The sequence below is a fragment of the Odontesthes bonariensis genome, chromosome 17 (genome assembly GCF_027942865.1).
Source record: "Odontesthes bonariensis isolate fOdoBon6 chromosome 17, fOdoBon6.hap1, whole genome shotgun sequence".
Lineage (NCBI taxonomy): Eukaryota > Metazoa > Chordata > Actinopteri > Atheriniformes > Atherinopsidae > Odontesthes > Odontesthes bonariensis.
In genome coordinates, this window is record NC_134522.1 from 4,419,787 (window position 1) to 4,439,020 (window position 19,234).

The 19,234-nt window shown below is 41.0% G+C and overlaps 1 protein-coding gene across 1 annotated transcript; it reads right to left on the reverse strand.

The window, feature by feature from the left end:
* Positions 1-17,440: 17,440 nt before the first annotated feature.
* On the reverse strand, positions 17,441-19,234 carry LOC142366643 (tripartite motif-containing protein 16-like). Its single transcript, XM_075448602.1, has one exon. It carries the CDS (start codon positions 19,232-19,234, stop codon positions 17,441-17,443), a length of 1,794 nt encoding a protein of 597 aa, XP_075304717.1.

Below are 19,234 nucleotides of genomic sequence, written 5' to 3' on the forward strand. Positions count from 1 at the left end.
TTCACCGTTTAGCAGCAGCGACTGAGTGAGTTTCACTTCCTCAAAGCTGAAACTGCTCTGAGCTCTGAGCTATAAATGACGTGTCGGTGCAGAGAACAGAGCCGGTCGGTTCACTTCCTGTTGGTTACGCCCATCATGAGCTGCAGATCTGAAGGGGAGGGAACAAGGAAAGGTGTGGGCAGAGCGGAGCTGCTGTGTGTGAGCAGGAGGAACAGGGAGGTTATCAGAGTTCAGTCCATTCAATTCTATCTGGGACTACTAATCAGTCCAAGACCAAAGATTAGTTTGAGCTCTTTTGAATCTCTGCTTCTCAGTTTTCCCCAAAGTGGAAACCACAGAAACCTCTTGTGTTTGTTGTTGTGTATCGTCCGCCTGGCCCTTATTCTGAGTTCCTGTCTGAGTTCTCAGAGTTTTTATCCCAGTTGGTGCTGAGTACAGATAAAGTCATTGTAGTGGGTGACTCTAATATTCATGTAGATGTTGGAAATGACGGCCTGAATATGAACTTTAATTCTATATGAGACTCTGTTGGATTTCCTCAGAGTGTTCACAGAGCGACTCACTGCCTTAATCACACCCTTGATCTTGTGCTGACTTATGGCGGTGAGAGTGAACAGTTAACAGTGTTCCCTCATAACTCTCTCTGAACATTTCTTGATGACCTTTGAGTTTACAATACTTGACTAAACAGCTTCTGATAAGGAATGTACATATTCTGACGTTATCTCACAAGTTAATATTGTTGATTTTAAAATCCTAGAGGAAACAGTTCGGCATCTGAAATCAACAACTTGCACTCTGGACATAATACCATCCGACTTTTTAAAAACTGTTTTTACCTCAGTAGAAAGTGATCTCCTACGAATAGTTAACAGCTCACTGGCATCAGGCATTTTTCCCAAGTCACTAAAGACAGCTGCCATTAAGCCACTCCTAAAGAAGAGAACTCTAGACGCCTCTATGATGAACAGCTACAGACCTGTCTCTAACCTCTCTTTTATATCCAAGATTATTGAGAAAGTTGTATTTAACCAGCTCAACGACCTTCTGAATGAAAGTGGAAGTCTTGATAACTTTCAATCAGGCTTCAGACGTCCTCACAGCACTGAAACAGCTCTGGTCAAAGTGTTACGACATCAGGTTGAACACTGATTCTGGTAATGTTTCAGTCCTGGTTCTGTTGGACCTCAGCGCTGCGTTTGATACTGTAGATCACAGAATCCTGTTGCACAGGCTGGAAAACTGGGTTGGACTTTCTGGAGCGGTCCTTAACTGGTTCAGGTCCTACTTAGAAGGCCGGAGTTATTTTGTTACAGTTGGCAGCTATGAATCTGAGCGAGTGGCCATGACTCGTGGAGTCCCCCAGGGGTCAATTCTTGGACCTCTTCTGTTTAACTTGTATATCCTTTGGGTCAGATATTGCAGAACTTTAACATCAATTATCACAGTTATGCAGACGATACTGTAGCGATTTTACACGTGAAAATGGATTAATATGCTGGATATTAATAAAAGAAAGGGGCACCACCTGCCATATCATTAACCTTAATTTCGTTACAGTCCTGGGAGGAGAAACTGTTAAAAGTTATGAGGGAAAAGTCTCACTGAAGTCGAATTCTGTCTGAAGGGATATCCGACACTTAAGAATTTCTGTGACGCTCTGATCATTTACAAAACTTTTATTTAAACAGTCTTTCACAATTATATGCCAACAGTTGATAAAGAGGACAGAATAGAGATAATTTGCAGTCTTTATAATAAAATACGGGTTAAGAGAGAGACGTAGCTCGGTTGGAATGGGATGAATGGGGAAATCCTAAAGTTTATTAAGTCTGGCCTCTCGCTACCCTGAGTTCAGTATCGGCTAATTAACTCTGACAGCATATTAAAGGGGCCAACACAGCACCATGTCTGAGAAGGAGAGACGAGACCTTACTTGGTGGCAGGGACCCGAAGCACGTGATGTTTGTTCTTCTGGATAACCGTTTGTTATCGGAGGCTGGCGGGTTTCCATGGCAACAGCGGGCTGAAGTCGGGACGAGCTGTTATTCTCTGACCTGGGCTTCGATCAGGAGGAGTCCCACAGGCTTTTCTCTTCCCTTCTCTGCCTGAAGGTGGTCTGAGCTTGGGCTGTCCAAGATTAACCAAACAACCGTGGGTGTCTGGACCTAAATAACAATAAGGGAAGTTCAAATTAAGAGGATGAATTGGAGTCAAGCGGGAAATTGGATTTTAAGTCAAAAAGGGAAAAAGGCTTGAAGTCATAAACGAAAGGCAAAATTTAAGAGAGCTAAGACAAAAGTAAGAGAACGCGGAGTCCAAAAAATAAGTTAAGAGGAAGTTATGAGTTAAGAGTTAAGACTCAAGCTGAGAGTAAGTCAAGAGTTTAAGTTAAGAGAGCCAACTGAGTGTCCCGCCTGTTCTTTTAAGCATGGTATGATGCTCAGATTTCAACCAATCAACGCTTAGTGACCAGTGATGCCGGTAACGCGTTACTGTAGTCGGACTACTTTTTTCAGTAACGAGTAGTCAAACGCAACTACTATTTCAAAACTAGTAGTCAGATTGAAGTTACTTATCTAAAACATCGTGCGTTAGTATTTCTGCATTTCGGGGGAACGTATACCCCGTAGCGGCCGTCCTTTATTCTCCTGTAACGGCCGCCGCCGGCCGGCATGTTATAGTGACCATACAGAAGCTAACATGTTATTTCTGAATGTTACTTACAAGCCCAATACATATATTTGACTTGTAAACATATATTCATGATTATAACCATACATTTGTATTGAAATAATTTGGGATAATTTCGTTTTCTTATGAGTTATATCAGTGTCCGCGACGGGAGCGGGTTCGCCTGAAGTCACTCGTTGTTTTACATCTACCTACCCAGTAAAAGTGATCTGTCCCACTCACATGTGAAACACCAGCGATATCATTTGTTACATTTGACTCACTTTCCCTAATCATTTTAAATAAATACACCAATCTAAACCACAGTTTTCATCAGCAGGCCCGGCCCTAACCAATTTGGCGCCCAAGGCAAGATTTTAGGTGGCGCCCCCTTGTATCGCATTACATTTCACTGCTAGTGTACATATGCTCACAAGACACTGAATAGCTTTGTCTTGAACATTCTTTTATTTAAATAAAGCAATTGCACATTCAAAATACTTCAAGTATTAGATTTAAATATTCCCAAAATAAAAAGTGTAAACAAATTACATTAACTTAAGAATACAGTATAAATAAGACACTGTGCAAAATAAGATATGAACAAAACCAGTAGGCACAAAAAATAACAAGGATTTCATTTTCTTTTTTTTAAAACGATCTTACAAAGACCTCTAGTGGTGTTTCTGGTACTACTGCCTTAACTTGAATGACTACTAAATAATGACTAAACTACCACACAACCTTCTACAGGTTCACTCTCCTGGTTTTTCTTGCAGCAAAGTAATCCACAACATCATCATATGACAACTGATTTGAGACCACATGGTTTATGCTTATGATGGCAAGTCCAGTGAGACGTTCTTGCATCATAGTAGATCTCAGGTAAGTTTTAATCAGTTTGAGCTTAGAGAAGCTTCTTTCTCCTGCAGCCACTGTAACAGGAAGAGTGGCAGAGATTCTCAAAGCAACCCACATGTTGGGGTAAATTTCTGCCAGCTTCTTCTCATGCAGGAAGGTCAAAAGTTCCATGTTTGTCATATTCTTTGATGGCAATGGTGGAAAATTCTGCATTTCCTTTGCAAGTTCTGTGCCATCAATGTCTGGCTGGCTGTCATGGGTCAGAGCAGTACTTAGGGTTTGACACTTCTGTAGAAGAATCAGTAAACTGCAGTTTAATATAATGAACTGTAACACAACAAACAGCTTGCCTAGCTGAGCTAGGCTTACAACTATGGAAAATTAATAGCATTTTGATTGACAAGCTAGGAAAACGTGAGATGTCAATGCAATTAACCATGTCAGTGCATGACATTATAACACCAGTTGAATAGATCTAATATTTACACATTTGCCCGAGGAAGGTAAGATGGGGGTAGTTACATTACTATTTTCCATAACAAGTTAAGCCCTTCCATAACATTAACTGACCTTAAAACTAACAGATAGCGCCGGCTATTTGTTCATTAGCAAACCATGTTATGCTAACGATTAATGACGTTATCAATCATCGTTCTGCAACAGCAAAATAATATCATTGACATCATCTTTACTGTACATTACCTCTGTCTTTGTCCCGTTTTTCCTCCTCTTCTTTTCTTTTTTTCCTCCCCTGGGCACCAGACATTTTATTTGGACGTTTCGACTTGTTGACGTGTTCACAGTCTAGTTGCGTTTGACCCATCAAAAAACACAACCACGTAACAGGTAGGCGCCTAAAGTCTGAATAGTCGGGAGGGGTGAAATGTAGGCGCCCACCTAGTATTATTACTACTATTACTTAGTAGGCTTTGCTATGCAGTTAAATTAATGTGGGCTTATTCTTTTCTTATTAAGAAATAATTGTAATGACGAGACATACACACCGAGTATCAGTCAGAACCTTAACTGCAGATTTTTTTTCCCCTCCATTTGTGGCGCCCCCTGGAAGTGCGGCGCCCTTAGCATTTGCCTATACCACCTATGCCACGGGCCGGCCTTGTTCATCAGTGCCCGTCACAGACGATAGTTGGTGGGTTTAGCTATTCGTGCTAACTTTATAACATATAGCCTACGTTTCAGGCGGTGCTATGGAGAGGGCTAGCTAGCTGTTTATCTTGCCTGGTCGCAATTGATGACTCAAAGATGACTTGTTAACGTCTTTGTACTGTATTACATCTTCTAGTACCTATATACGATATCTGAATGAGTGTACGGGTGTTTATCTATATGTATACTTCGTCAGTTGTAGCTTTGGGTAATCCAGTAACAGCTGCAGTTGTAGGCGACTAGCATACAAACATTTCTGCAAAGCGACGGGTCTGACGATCAATCAGGTTTGTTTAAACTTTTATTGCTCAACGGGTGGATACAGCAAGATAAACGGGACATTTTTCGCTCAAAAACTTGACTGTCATACTGGCTTGGGCCCATAATTATCAGCAGGTTACGTGATATGACCGTCCGTTTGTCTGCATCGCTGCGAGTGAATGACTGATGGCGCAAGTCAAAGTGTCTAACCTCTGTAGGCCTATCATATGCCGTGCTTTGCTAACTGAACAAATTCTTTGAAATGTTTCTCAAATTGCCCATTTCTTTGGGAATTCCCAGGGATCTGGAGCATTGTTGTAAAATTCTGTTGGGGTCTAGAGGGTTATATTTATTTATTCTTATCTTAAACTCCACAGTTTCTCGCATAAATGCAACTAACAGCCAAGTCATGAATACAGATACGGGTTTTGTTCTGATTTGTTTTGTAAAACCACTCCTTGCTGCTCTAATGCGGGACAACTACAGGTTCATTAAGATGTTCCATATAACTTAAGTGTTACCGTAATTCATATGGATACATGCAATCAGAGTTAAATGCATGGAGTCAAGAATGTCTATTGTATTGTTTTTTTTAAAGAAGTGTTTATGTTAAATTGAGTCAAGAAACGCTACTTTATTTTTTATAAGAAGTATTTAAGTTAGATTTAATGAAGTCAAAAAAGCATTTAATTTGTAATAAGTATTTCAGTTAAATGAAGTGAAGAAAGAGTATTTAGATTTTTTTATACTGTTTTTGTTTCATTAAACCACTTCTTGCTGCTCTAATGTTAGACAACTCCAGGTTCAATGGGATGTTCAGTATAGGCCTACATGTTCATTCATTTACACAGGCCTGAGTGCCGTTAGAGTCCGAGTATGTTATTTTATTGTTATAAGTATTTATGTTAAATGAAGTGAATTTTATTTGGGGTTTTTTTGGGGGGGGGGGGATTATTATGTATTACTTTTTTACGTAAGAGGTTTTTTTATATTTTAAGTAAAGTCAAGAAAGACTGTCTCATTTATTTTTTATTTAAAAAACATGTAAGCCTATTTCAAGAAAAAGTTTGCAAATTGTCAGTGTCATTTTTGATGTTCCGGTTAAAATAAATGTCAATAAAGTGAGTATTGGCAGAACTGGTAGTCATTTTCATGTTATAGGGGCGGGGGATCAGCCTCTGCTGAGAGTAACTAAGAGTAATCTAACTTAGTTACTTTTAACAGCAAGTAGTCAGTAACTTAACTAAAGCCCTTTTTCCATCAACGACATGATTCGCTTTAATTTGATGCGCATCAAGAAGTTAGTGCGATACATGTGATGGAAAAACGGTTAAATCGCTAGAACGCCTGTTTTGTCGCATTAAATCAATTCGCTCGAAATAGGTGGTTCAGGGCTAAGTTGTATTAGCCTGGGTGCAAACTTAGCCCCGCCCATAAAAGTTTTGGTTGGGAAGTTCGGTCTGGCTCTGCTCAGTTGGGAAATCATTATGCCCGACCAAGAATCGGTCGACCCAATCAGATTGCCAGGGCGGGCTTTATACGATGATGGACAGATGATCAACAGGGACATTATCGACTACGTCACTAAAGAGCGCTTGGTTTGACTTCGTTTGAAACAAACATGGCTGCCGCTGGAGAGCTAGGGTGTGTAGATTCTGCCATCGAGTCTGTTCTACAGGATCTCCACATTGCATTCATTTTGAAAGACGAACAGAGGAACGCGATAAAGGCTTTTATCGATAGAAAAGATGTTTTTGCCGTCCTTCCTACAACAAGTGTGTGTTGCTTAATCTACGTCACATACTACGTTGCTCTGATTGGTTGAAGGTCTATCCAATTGAGCGAAGAGGCATTTTTTCTCCTGGTTCGGTTGAAACACGCGGCCCCATACCAGAGAGTCTCTATTATGAGGAGAGGGAAAACTGGCGGCTATTTCCGGGTGGTACTGCACTCTAGGGGCGCCAACGAAGCAGTGCAGAGCACGCCGAACTCTATGGTGGTACTATGAAATCCACCTTAGATGCAGCCATTGCTTTTGATAGAATTTTTTTATATTTTTTCATTTTAATTTTCCTAAAGGCAGGATAAATTATCCTTTCAAACGGCACTTGGTTTGATTTTTTAGACTCACTAGATTTGTTTAAAATACACATTTATTGTCAGTATTGCATCCCGAGTGACGTCACGCATGTGGCATCACTTTACGGCATGGTCAGTCCTAGCGCTGAGCTAGCAGAGAGGTGTTAGCTCAAATAGTTACAGATTTCAGCACAGCCCTTTTACATACTCTCTGACTAGCCTCTGGTTTAGCTTTGGTTGTTGTTAGCGGCACCAGGTTAGCACTCTGGCACAGTGGACGAGTGCCGTAAAGCAGCCGGTCGTAATCAGCCGTGCGTTCTTCAGATTCCGTTAGCTAGATGCTAGCGGAGACTGACTCGCAAATGCCTGACCTGTAAGAAAACAGAAAGCTATAACTCCCAGGTTATTGTACTTTCGATATAAATCCACATCCCTCTGTCAGAAATCACAGTAATATTTTCAGGTTTCAGCCGCTAGCGGGGACATTTTTTGAGTTATTAGCGCCAGCCCTATGGAAAATGGTCATTCTGCACTCGCTCGCCAGCGCCCCCAGAGAAAATCAACTAAACTGCAGCCAAATTTTTTATAATGGGGCGAATAGGAAGTGGAACGGCTGTCTGTAAAAGGGCTGTGCCCATACTCAAAACTCTATCTAGCTGTATCAGACTCACATTCTGACTAGAATCGTGAGTATGACGTAGTCAGGCTAAAGTTGTATCGCTACAGAAGTGATGGAAAAGGTTAATGCGATTCAGACTAGCCACGCATGCGCAGATGGTATTGGTAAAGCGCGAGGATTCGAATGTTGTTGTTGAGCCGCTCAGCCGCCCCATTTCACCTATCCTGTTGGTATCAAAACAGCATTAACAACTGACAACGGAGTAAGAGGAATGGCGTCTTTGAGTCCTGGAGAGGAGGAAATGGAAAGTGCATCTGAAAGAGAAGGAGGATGGAATGAAGTAAGGAAAAAGACATCAAGAAAGAAGATAGATATGTCAAGTGACAGTCTCAGTGAATCTGATTCACAGAATGAAATGAAGAGAACAAAGAAAAGGATTGAGAAGGAAGAGTGGAAAGTGATTGTGGAGTTTGGTGAGCAATCCGCAGCTAAGCTACATCCAGTGGCCCTGACTAAAGCGATGCACAAAGAAATTGGAGCGATAAAGCAAGCAAGATTTCTGAGCAAAGGACGGATGTTGGTAGAAATGATAAATGCAAAACAACAGGAAAAGTTACTGAAAATGAAGACCTTGAATGAAGTTCAAATTAAATGCCATGTCCCTGGGGCAAATTGGAAAATACTTGGAGTTATCAGTGGAGTTCCGGTAGAAATCAGCATTGAAGATCTAAAGAAAGAAATTAAAGGGGGAAAGGTGTCTGTAGTTAAGCGTCTTCCTACTAGGTATCAGGGCAAGATAGTGGATAGTTTGTCTGTTCTTCTTCAGTTTGAAAAAACAATCCAACAGAAAATAATGATAGGTTGCATGAGCTTTCAAGTAAGAGAATTCATCCCTAAACCTCTGCGGTGCTTTAAATGCCAAAGGTTTGGGCATGTGGCAGATAAGTGCAAAGCAACTAAGCCCAGGTGTCCAACATGTGCAGGGGAACATGAATATGGTAGTTGTGATGCAGGGGCGAAGGTGAAATGTTGTAACTGTGGTGGGGAACATAGTGCTGCATATCAGGGCTGTGAAGTGCAGAGATACAAAGTGCAAAATAAAGTCTCATATGCTGAAGCAACAGAAAAGGTATCATTAAACATAGCTAGAAAATCCCAAGTAGCAGCAAGTATATTCTCGTCAAAAGATTTTCCCAAACTCCCACAGGCAAAGGAAAGCCCCACAAAGTGTTCACATAAGTGTGTGATAGGAGAGGATGCATTGATTGTTAATAAGTACAAATTTGTGGCCTTTATTGGAAAAGTGGTGAATGTTGCTTTACAGCAAACAAAAAAGAGGTCAAGACTGAAAACAATAGTGGAAGCAGCAGGTGAATTTTTGGGGATAAAGGATATAACCGTTGAAATGATACATGATATGCTAGCCACCAATAATGATGAGTCACAGATAGGTGAGTAGATTAATGGTTTTTCTCATTCTGCAATGGAATGGTAGAAGCCTTATTGCAAATGGACAAGAATTCAAGACCTGTATATACCAGTTAAAAGAAAAACCAGACGTTATTTGTATCCAAGAAACATGGCTGAAGACTCATTTGGACTTCAGTATTGGGGGATATAGTGCTATAAGACAAGATAGAAATAATGGTCAGGGAGGGGGATGTGCAATCTTTATCAAAGAAGTAATGTCTTATAGTAGGAGAACATTTAAGAACAATTTTGATTTAGAAATAGTGGGTGTAGAAGTTTGGATTAATAAAAGGAAAACTAGTGTCCTGAATTTTTACAATCCATGTAAAAAACTCAAAATAGAGGAATTAGAAAGACTCAGTCAAGGAAATGAAGTAATATGGTGTGGTGATTTTAATGCACATAATACAATATGGGGAGGGAAATCAACAGATTACAATGGACAGGTAGTGGAGGAATTAATGGAGGCAATGGAATTAGTTTGTTTAAATAATGGGCAAGGTACAAGAATCAATTTTAGAGATGGAACAGAGTCTGCGATCGATCTAACTCTGGTAACAAGTGAATTAGCTTCTGGTAGCAGGTGGGAAATATTGGCAGATAACAGTATTGGGAGTGATCATCTTCCGATTATAGTCAAGTTTAATATAAGTAATGTGGTTGAGCTAGACGGTATCATGAGATGGACTTTTTCTAAATCAAATTGGGAGGTGTTTGCTAAGTTGTGTGATAGTGAATTTGTTAAGATAGATATGGCAGGAAGTATTGATGAAATAAATGAGCAATTTACGTCAAATATAATTAAAAGTGCTAATCAAACTATTGGGAATAAAACTGGTAAACTTAGTAAATGTGTTAAGATGGTACCTTGGTGGAACAAAGAATGTAATGATGCAATCCGAAGTAAAATCAGGCTGTTTGGAAAGTTAAGAAAAACACATTCAGTATACAATTTATTAGAATATAAAAAGGCACAGGCTCAGGTAAGGAAAATTGTTAAAAGAGCAAAAAGGGAGTGTTGGAGAGGATTCTGTTCAAGTATTGGGAGAACTACGCCATTAGATAAAGTATGGGGAATGATTAAGAAGATGAGGGGAATTAGACAGCAGAGTAACCTGCCAGTGTTAGAGAAAGGAGGGGAAATTGCCACTGGTGCTATGGAGAAGGCAGAAATTCTAGCTAAGAATTTTGTCAAAGTTCATTCTTCGGAAAATTTGACAGAAGAAGGTAAGATCAGGAGACAGGAAGTGTTAGAGGAGCATCCTAATGTATATGAGGAAAGAAGTTTGTCACAGAGTGTTGTAAATGTACCTTTTTCTATTCAAGAGTTGAGAAGAGCACTAAGTAAGTGTAAAATGACTGCTCCTGGGAAGGATAATGTATGTTACATAATGTTGGCCAAATTAAGTGAATTTGCATTAGGAAAGCTGCTGGAGATGTACAATAAGATTTGGGAGAAAGGGAAGCTGCCAATAATATGGAAAGAGTCTGTCATTATTCCTATTAGAAAACCTGGGAAAGATCCAACCAGTCCAGACAGTTATAGACCTATAGCTCTGACATCGCACTTATGTAAAGTTATGGAAAGAATGATAACAGAAAGGCTGACATACTATGTTGAAAAAAATGAATTAATGACTCCTTATCAGAGTGGGTTTAGAAGAGGGCGGAGTACGTTAGATCCACTGTTGTGCCTGGAAACTGAAGTCAGGAAAGCCCAAGCGAACAAGGAGTGTGTTGTAGCTGTGTTCTTTGATGTGGAGAAAGCTTATGATATGATGTGGAAGGAAGGATTATTAATTCAACTGGATAATATGGGTCTGGGAGGTAACGTATATAATTGGATTAAGGATTTTTTGTTTGGCCGTGCTATCAGAGTCCGAGTTGTCAATTCATATTCTCGAAGGCATGAAGTTGAGAATGGAACCCCGCAGGGGAGTGTAATTAGTCCTCTTTTGTTTTCTATTATGATAAATGATATATATACACAAGTAGGATCTCATATTGGTAAGTCACTTTTTGCAGATGATGGAGCTATTTGGAAAAGGGGCAGAAATATAAATTATATTGTAGGTAAGATTCAGGAAGCCATCAAGGAAATTGAAAACTGGTCTCTGACATGGGGGTTTAGATTGTCGGTGGAAAAAACTGAAACGTTATTTTTTACGAGGAAAAGGATAGGTGAGGAGGTTAGGTTAAAACTTTATGGACAAGAACTAAAGAAAGTCAAGACATTTAAGTTTCTAGGAATATGGTTGGATGAGAGAGTCACATGGAGTATTCACATCGATAAAGTAGTAGATAAATGTAAAAATGTTTTAAATGTTATGAGGTGCTTGGCAGGCACTAAGTGGGGGGCTGATAGAGCTGCTTTGAGGAACGTATACACAGCCTTAATTAGATCAGTCATAGAATACGGACTAATAGTGTATGGTTCAGCTGCATACTCGTCACTACAAAAATTAGATAGAATTCAGGCACAAGCACTAAGGATATGCTGTGGGGCAGTCAGATCTACACCAGTGTCGGCACTTCAGGTAGAGGTCGGAGAAATACCTATTTCATTAAGGAGAAAACAGTTAATTGTTAACTACTGGGCAAATCTACAGGGCCATAAAGATACTCACCCTACTAAACAAGCTGTAAAAACAAGTTGGGAAAGTAACAAAATTAAAAAAGAAAGTTTTTGTGGTTGTGTTTCGGAGTTATGTAAGGAATTCAAAGTTAAAGAATGGAATATTAGTCCGACGGTGGTGGTATCAGCTGTTCCACCATGGTTGCTACCTCAACCTATAGTAGATTTAGCATTATTAAAACAGGTACAGTCAATGAAAAATAAAATCAATGTGCAGGCTTATGTGAACACTGTTATACATGAACAATATGGGCAGTTTATACAAGTATTTACAGATGGATCCAAAAATCCAGAAAGTGGGCAAACTAGTTGTGCATTTTATGTTCCTGAATTAAAGGTGAAAGTGGGGAAGCGAACGAGTGATCACTTAGCAGTATACACAGTAGAGATGATGGCTATCTCACTAGCACTTCAGTGGATAGAGGAAGTACAGCCAATGCGAGTGGTCATTTGCTCTGACTCCAGCGCAGCTTTGGAGAGTATAAACAACTTCTCTTCAGAATGTCGGCAGGATATTTTACAGGAAATTATACACATCATGTTTAGGCTACTGCATTTGGGAATTATTGTTCAATTTGTGCGGGTTCCAGCGCATGTGGGAATTAGAGGGAATGAGATAGTGGATCAAATGGCAAAATGTGGCTTGAAAGAGAATCAGATTGATATAATGGTACCCATCAGTAGAGCAGAAATCAAATCGGTTACAAAAGCTGTCATCAAGCAACAATGGCAAAAGGGGTGGGACAGTAACACTAAAGGAAGACATTTACACCAGATACAAAGGGAAGTAGGAACGGAAAGCACTTGGGGGAGTAGTAGAGGAGAACAGAGCATTAACAGCAGGATAAAATTAGGACACACTGGGTTAAATTCAACAATGCATCTGATTGGAAAACATCCAACTGGCAAGTGCAATGGTTGCCAACAACCAGAGACAATACATCATGTATTTTTTAGCTGCCCGGAATATACAAGGCAAAGACTCATGCTGAAAACTGCACTGGAACACTTTAACATCAAGGACATGGACTTCAAGGCAATATATGAAAGTAAATCCAGAAAAGAAGTAAACAAGCTGATCTTCACGTTCCTCAAAAACACTGGTCTGAGGACAAGGATTTAAGGTGAACATCAAATAAAACAACAGTAGGTGGCGATATATGCTCCAAGGGGATGCGATTCGCCATTAAAGAAGAAGAAGAAGAAGAAGAAGAAACAACTAGTAACAACAATGTCCGATGATAAAAGAAACAACTGGTCGAGAGCAGAGACTCTGCTTTTTATAAACACAATTCGGGAGGTCGACGTTGTTTGGGCCCTGGATGGGAAGAGGCAGAGAAACGCAGATGTCTTCAAAAAACTGTCCACCGTTTGGCACTAGAGAGGCGTTGAGAGGAATTGTGTGTGTGTGTGTGTGTGTGTGTGTGTGTGTGTGTGTGTGTGTGTGTGTGTGTGTGTGTGTGTGTGTGTGTGTGTGTGTGTGTGTGTGTGTGTGAGAGAGAGAGAGAGAGAGAGAGATTGGCCTGTTAGCTGTTTTTAGCAACGATATGACGTTAGCATCTTGCTGAGTGCTGGCCGAGGAGTAATTATTATATTATATAGTATTAACCGTGAGGTAGTAGTAAATCAGCCAGTCGAAGAGCATGCTCGTTCAATTGGCAAAACTCTTTGGCAGACCTGTGCAATGTAAATAGATGACTGGATAAGGGGCTCACCCCTGTCAAAAATAGCTTAATAATGTGAAAATGTTGACATGCTGTACTACAAGGACAAATGTTAAGTCATATGTGGAGAGGTGTGTTATTTATTAATCCATTTATTAGCTAAATGTACTAAATCCTATTATTAATGATTTCCAGTTACTCCAGTTTCTTCAAATGAAGACCCAGGCCCTGCCAACGCAGTGTTAGAGGACGATGATGATGATGATGATGATGATGGTAAATCAATCCATATCAGATTTCTAATCTTATGATACAATACAATACAACATGTATTTGTATAGCGCCGTATCACAACTATGAAGTTGACTCAAAGCGCTTTCAAAACACACACAACACACAGACACACACATTCCCACGTTCACACACCAGCACTGTTTGATAGAGTAATTATGAGAATTTTAGCCTGGGCTCGCTTGTATTAGACAGCAGATGGCTGTTGGACAAGGTTGACCAGTTTTCTAGGCTAGTGGAAGACTGCAGTTTATTTAATGGTACTGTTTTAGTAGCCTAATACTAATCTGTTGTCATTCTATATTTCTTTTTAAAGACGCTGCTATGGAGACTGATAGTGAGATGGACATCCCTGACACTCCTGCGTCCGTCACACCGGTTACCCCGGTAGGTAGCCTTTTCAGGAGGCCACTGAAGAGAAAGGTGACTCCAGCCCAGCAGCTTAATGACAAGCTGTCAGAGATGATGGAGCGGCACGAGAGACAGGAAGAGAGAGATAGAGACATGCTGAAATCAATTGTCTCTTCAGTCAACCGACTGGTTGACTGTATTGAGAAGCAGACAACCTCAGCTTCCTTCCAACCACCCTTTCCCTATCCCCACACCCAGCCTGGTCCCAACAGCTACCAGTCCTTTCTGTACATGCAGAATCAGCATCAACCACAACCACAGCAGCAGAGCTACGCAAACTCCATCTTAAATGGCAATATATACACCCAGCTCTGAACTGAGTAGGTTATGTAGGTAATGTAGGTTATTGACATATGGCAGTTTTTGTTCTTTCATATTGTCACATTTTTGCAAAGCAATCAATTTATTTAACTTTATATTAACTTAATATATATAACTTAATATAACTTTAACTCAATATTTATATATTACTGTTAATGAACATGTATATTGTAATATATTATGTAATATAATATTTACATATATAGTGTATGCAAGTCTGCAGATCACACACACTATTCCAACAAATGGTAATAGTAACACTATTTACTATATAGTAGTGTTACTATTACCATTTGTTGGAATAGTGTGTGTGATCTTATGCTTAATGTTCATATGAATTACAGACTTGCATACACTATTACTGTTATTTATTTATTTATTTAAGTATGTATGCACCTACATGTATATTTATAGGTTCTTAATTGGTGCAGTTTTGTGTTTTTATGTTCATATGAACTGCTAAAGTTAAAACCTGAAGTTTTTTATTTACCTATATATTTATATTTAAAAAAATGTATAAAGGAATACAGTTCTTGCATGTCCATGTTCAAAAATATTTAATAAATGTTTAACATTTAAAAAGGTTCTTGTGTACAATTTGTATGTAACACACTCAAAGGTGCATGTGATTTTGCACATGGTTAAGTATGGCTCCCCTCACCAAATGTGCATCATTTTTGTATTTTTTTTTTTCGTATAGACTGGACTGTCTCAGCACAGCGGCATCGTGGCTGCTCCCAGGAATTCCAGCAAATATGTTTCGAAATAGTCCACGATCATCCACCACTGCCTGTAAGATCACAGAGGCCCAGCGCTTCCTGTTGATGTAGTCCCTGTATCCATCCAGGGGAGGGAGAATGGGGATATAGGACCCATCTATTGCTCCATAGATCCACAGAGAGGGGAGGAAAAATGTTCAATGTAATCCAATGCTCAACCCCTCCACAAGGTGGAGCTGATAGGCTAAAAACAGCAAGTGATCAGAATAACTGGAGGCCTACAGAAATGTAGACAAGCTCTCTTGCATTGTTCTATTTTGTTTATTAAATTACAGTTATTGAACTCCCTGTATGCATCTTTTACGACAAGCTAATTGCCTACTTCAAAAAGAAGACCCATCAGATGTAGAATGACATAACGAGTTTACATAACCTACCTGCGGGATGTGGTGTTTCGTGGCATTTCTGTAGGCGATCTGTTGAGCCTCGTCAGCCGACGGCATCTTTACATACAGATGAAGGAGGTCTGATGTGATGGCTCGGCACGTCGCGTATACACATCGGTGGACCGTTGTGATGCTGACCCCAAATTTCCCCGCCACCACCCTGTACTCACAACAGCTGGCCAACTTGTAAATCGCAATGGCGATCCTCTTGTTGTGAGGTACGGGTGGCCTACGGCTGGATGGGTTCGGCCGAAGTGATGGCAAGTTGTCACAAAGACGCTCAAACGTCTGCCTCATCATACGGAACGACGTCAACCATTCACGGTCCGTGAAATGTGCCAGGACATCATTTTCCCACCATAGGCTAGATCTTGTTCGCTGCCATGGTTGTGGTGATGCCCTCTGAGGAGCTATGGCAAGGTGGTCCTGAAGCAGCATAATCAATTCTCGCCTCGCTCTCATCCTCCTTCTTAAATTTCTGACGGCTATTATAAGCTGGCTATTATATATCGCAACAAAGTAATGCGATATAACTTTTAATTCGCTACAGAATCTGATGGAAAAAGGGCTTAAGTTACTTTTTAAAGAAGTAGTCAGTAGTCAGATTACTGTTTCAAAGTAACCATGGCAACACTGCTGCTTCCAGGTGCTCCTGGTGCCTCTAAGGCTGGATTCCCCACAAAAGCCGTGAATCGTCTTCAGTTTTGTTTTTACAGGTGTAGCAGCTGGTTGTCTGATTTTTCATTGTTTTCTATGTTTGTCTCTTCATGTTTCTCTTCCTTTTTTTCCCTTCTTCGCTCTCCCTCTCTCTCTGTCCCCCGGTCCGGTTCGGCACCATCACACCATCACATCATGTTAAGTACTGTAACAAAACTAAATAAATAAAAATAAGGAGTTAATGGGCATCAAGGGAGCTTTACATTCATAAAGCTTCCCTTGGCATAGCAAATGTGTTTGGCATTAACGGTATTCAGATTACAATTCTGCTGCCATAATGCTGGACAGGACAAGGGGTAAAAAAATAAGAAAATGAGACGGAGCGAGTTGCTTCTTTCAGACTGAGAGACCACACCTCAGATATCAGACACAAGAAGTTTTAATCACATCTGAGTTCAAACTTTACAATCAATGAGCCTCATTGTGAAGCCAGAGAGAAAAACAGTGAAGGCATCATTCAGAAGTAACTTCATATCTGAAGCAACACAACACATTCAATCATCTAAAGTCCAGAATGAGACAAAAATCTGCTTTTTTTAAGCACAACTCAGCAAAACATTTTCAAGATAAGAAGGTAAAATCCCTTTTTCCTGTATTTACATCATGTTATAGATTTTCTTCACTGTGTGACGACACAAACACAATCACTGCTGAGAAAGGCAACCAGAGACAAAAAAACTGCTTTTTTTCTGTGATTAAACAGTTTTGGTAAAGACGGTTGAAAGAAACTGAACCATCAACAGAACTACAAATCAAAAGATTCGGGAGATGAATCTAAATCACGTCGTCACCTTGAATCCAGACATTTGTTGTCAGCTGAGCGTCTGGACTCAACAGAAAGTCTTCAAACATGAAACTGAGCTGAAAGTCTTGGCTGTAAAAATCAGAACATAAAGAAATATCAGGGCCGTCGGTTTTAGTCAAAGAATATCGAGATATCCAACAAAAGAAAGTCGACAACAGAACAACATCAACAAATCACTGATTCCCTGAAAGTCTCTGAACAGCTTAGAAATGACACCACGATGGGACTAAATGAGTCCCAGAATGAGTCAAAATGAAAACTCACAGATTAAAACTCACTGCACCTTCAGCTGCTTCCTTTTTCAGGTGACAAATTTGCAACTTCTTCCTGAAACAAACATCCCAGGAAACCTAACTCCAGCCCAGAGCGGCTGAGTGAATGTGGTCTGGACTCTGTGGAGGAGAGTCATGGTTCCAGAGACGCTGTAGAAGGACAGAATACCTGCTCTGTGATCCAGGTACACTCCCACTCTGGAGGCCCGAGGACCTGAGATGGAGGTTTTTATGTTGTTGTACCTAAATGAATAACTGTTTTGGTCACATCTTAACACCCAAGATTTGTCATTATAACCAAATAAACATTCATTCCCCCATCCTGCTCTGCTGATGTTCTTGTATGCGACTGCTACATAAACTTCTCCTCCTCCTCCCATCTCCACCTCCCAGTAACAACGTCCAGTCAGACTCTCTCTGCTCAGGACCTGAAACATGTTAGTGAATCTGTCTGGATGATCAGAATAAGACTGAGGTTGACCCATAAATGTCACTTTTCTGTTCCCCTCTGACAGTAACAGATATGTGTTTGCTGTGTTTGGATCCAGTGTGATTTCACATGAATATCTTAAGAATCCAGCTCTGCTCTCTGGTTCTGGTTCTGGTTCTGGTTCTGGTTCTGGTTCTGGTCCTGGTTCTGGTCCTGGTTCTGGTTCTGGTTCTGGTTCTGGTTCTGGTTCTGGTTCTGGTTCTGGTTCTGGTTCTGGTTCTGGCTGTGACAGTAAAACATCCACTTCAGCGACTCTCAGTGAGATGTTGGCCCATTCCTCTCTCAGGATGTCCTGTAGTTTCTCTCTGAGCTCTGACACAGCTGCTGTCACATCCTCAAAGTGCCTCAGAGGACGGATCTGGATGCTGGATGAGTGTGTAGCCCCCCTGAGTGCTGCCACTGAGGGGCAGCTGTGCAGAAACTGGCTGTGATCCTCTGTGTGTGAGAGCTGCTGCAGCTCAGCATCTTTCCTCTTCAGCTCAGTGATCTCCTGCTCCAGCTTCTCCTGAAGCTCTTTGACTCGCCTCCCTTCGGCTTCCTGCTGGGATCTGATCTGCTGCTTCACATCAGAGCTTCTTTTCTGGAGGAGACGGATCAGCTGGCTGAAGATCTTCTGGCTGTGCTCCTCTGTTTTATCAGCAGAGCGATGGATGGCCTCCAGCTCCTGCTGAAGCAGCTTCACATCTTTCTCTGCGTCCTGGATTCTCTGCTGGATCTGCTGCCGACTCCCCTCCAGCTCTCTCTGCCTCTCAGTCCTTTCTGCTGCAGCTGACACTGTGTCGTGGCCTTTATGTTCCTCCATTAAGCAGAGATAACAGATGCACTTCTGATCGGTACGGCAGAAAATCTTCATCACCTCATCGTGATCAGAGCAGATGTTCTCCTGGAGCTTCTTGGAGGGCTCCACCAGCTTGTGTTTCCTGAGTGGAGCTGAATCATAATGAGGCTGAAGGTGTTCCTCACAGTAAGAGGCCAGGCAGGATAAACAGGACTTGGTGGCTTTCAGCTTCCTCCCAGAGCAGACATCACAGGCCACATCTTCAGCTCCAGCATAGCAGTGATCAGCAGGAGCAGCTTGGAGTCCAGTCTTCTTCAGCTGCTCCACTAAAGCTGCTAACATGGTGCTTTTCACAGGGACAGGCCTCGCTGTGAATGTCTGCCTGCACTGAGGGCAGCTGTGGATTCCCTTCTGATCCTCTCCATCCCAGAAGCCTTTAACACAGTGAAAGCAGTAGCTGTGTCCACAGGGAATAGTCACCGGATCCTTCAGCAGATCCAAACAGATCGAACACTGGAGCATTTCTCCTTCCAGCTGAACTCCTTTCTGCGCCAT

Bases quoted from the DNA above. Each gene is read 5' to 3' on its own strand.
- LOC142366643 (XM_075448602.1), bottom strand. From the start codon at position 19,234: ATGGCGCAGAAAGGAGTTCAGCTGGAAGGAGAAATGCTCCAGTGTTCG.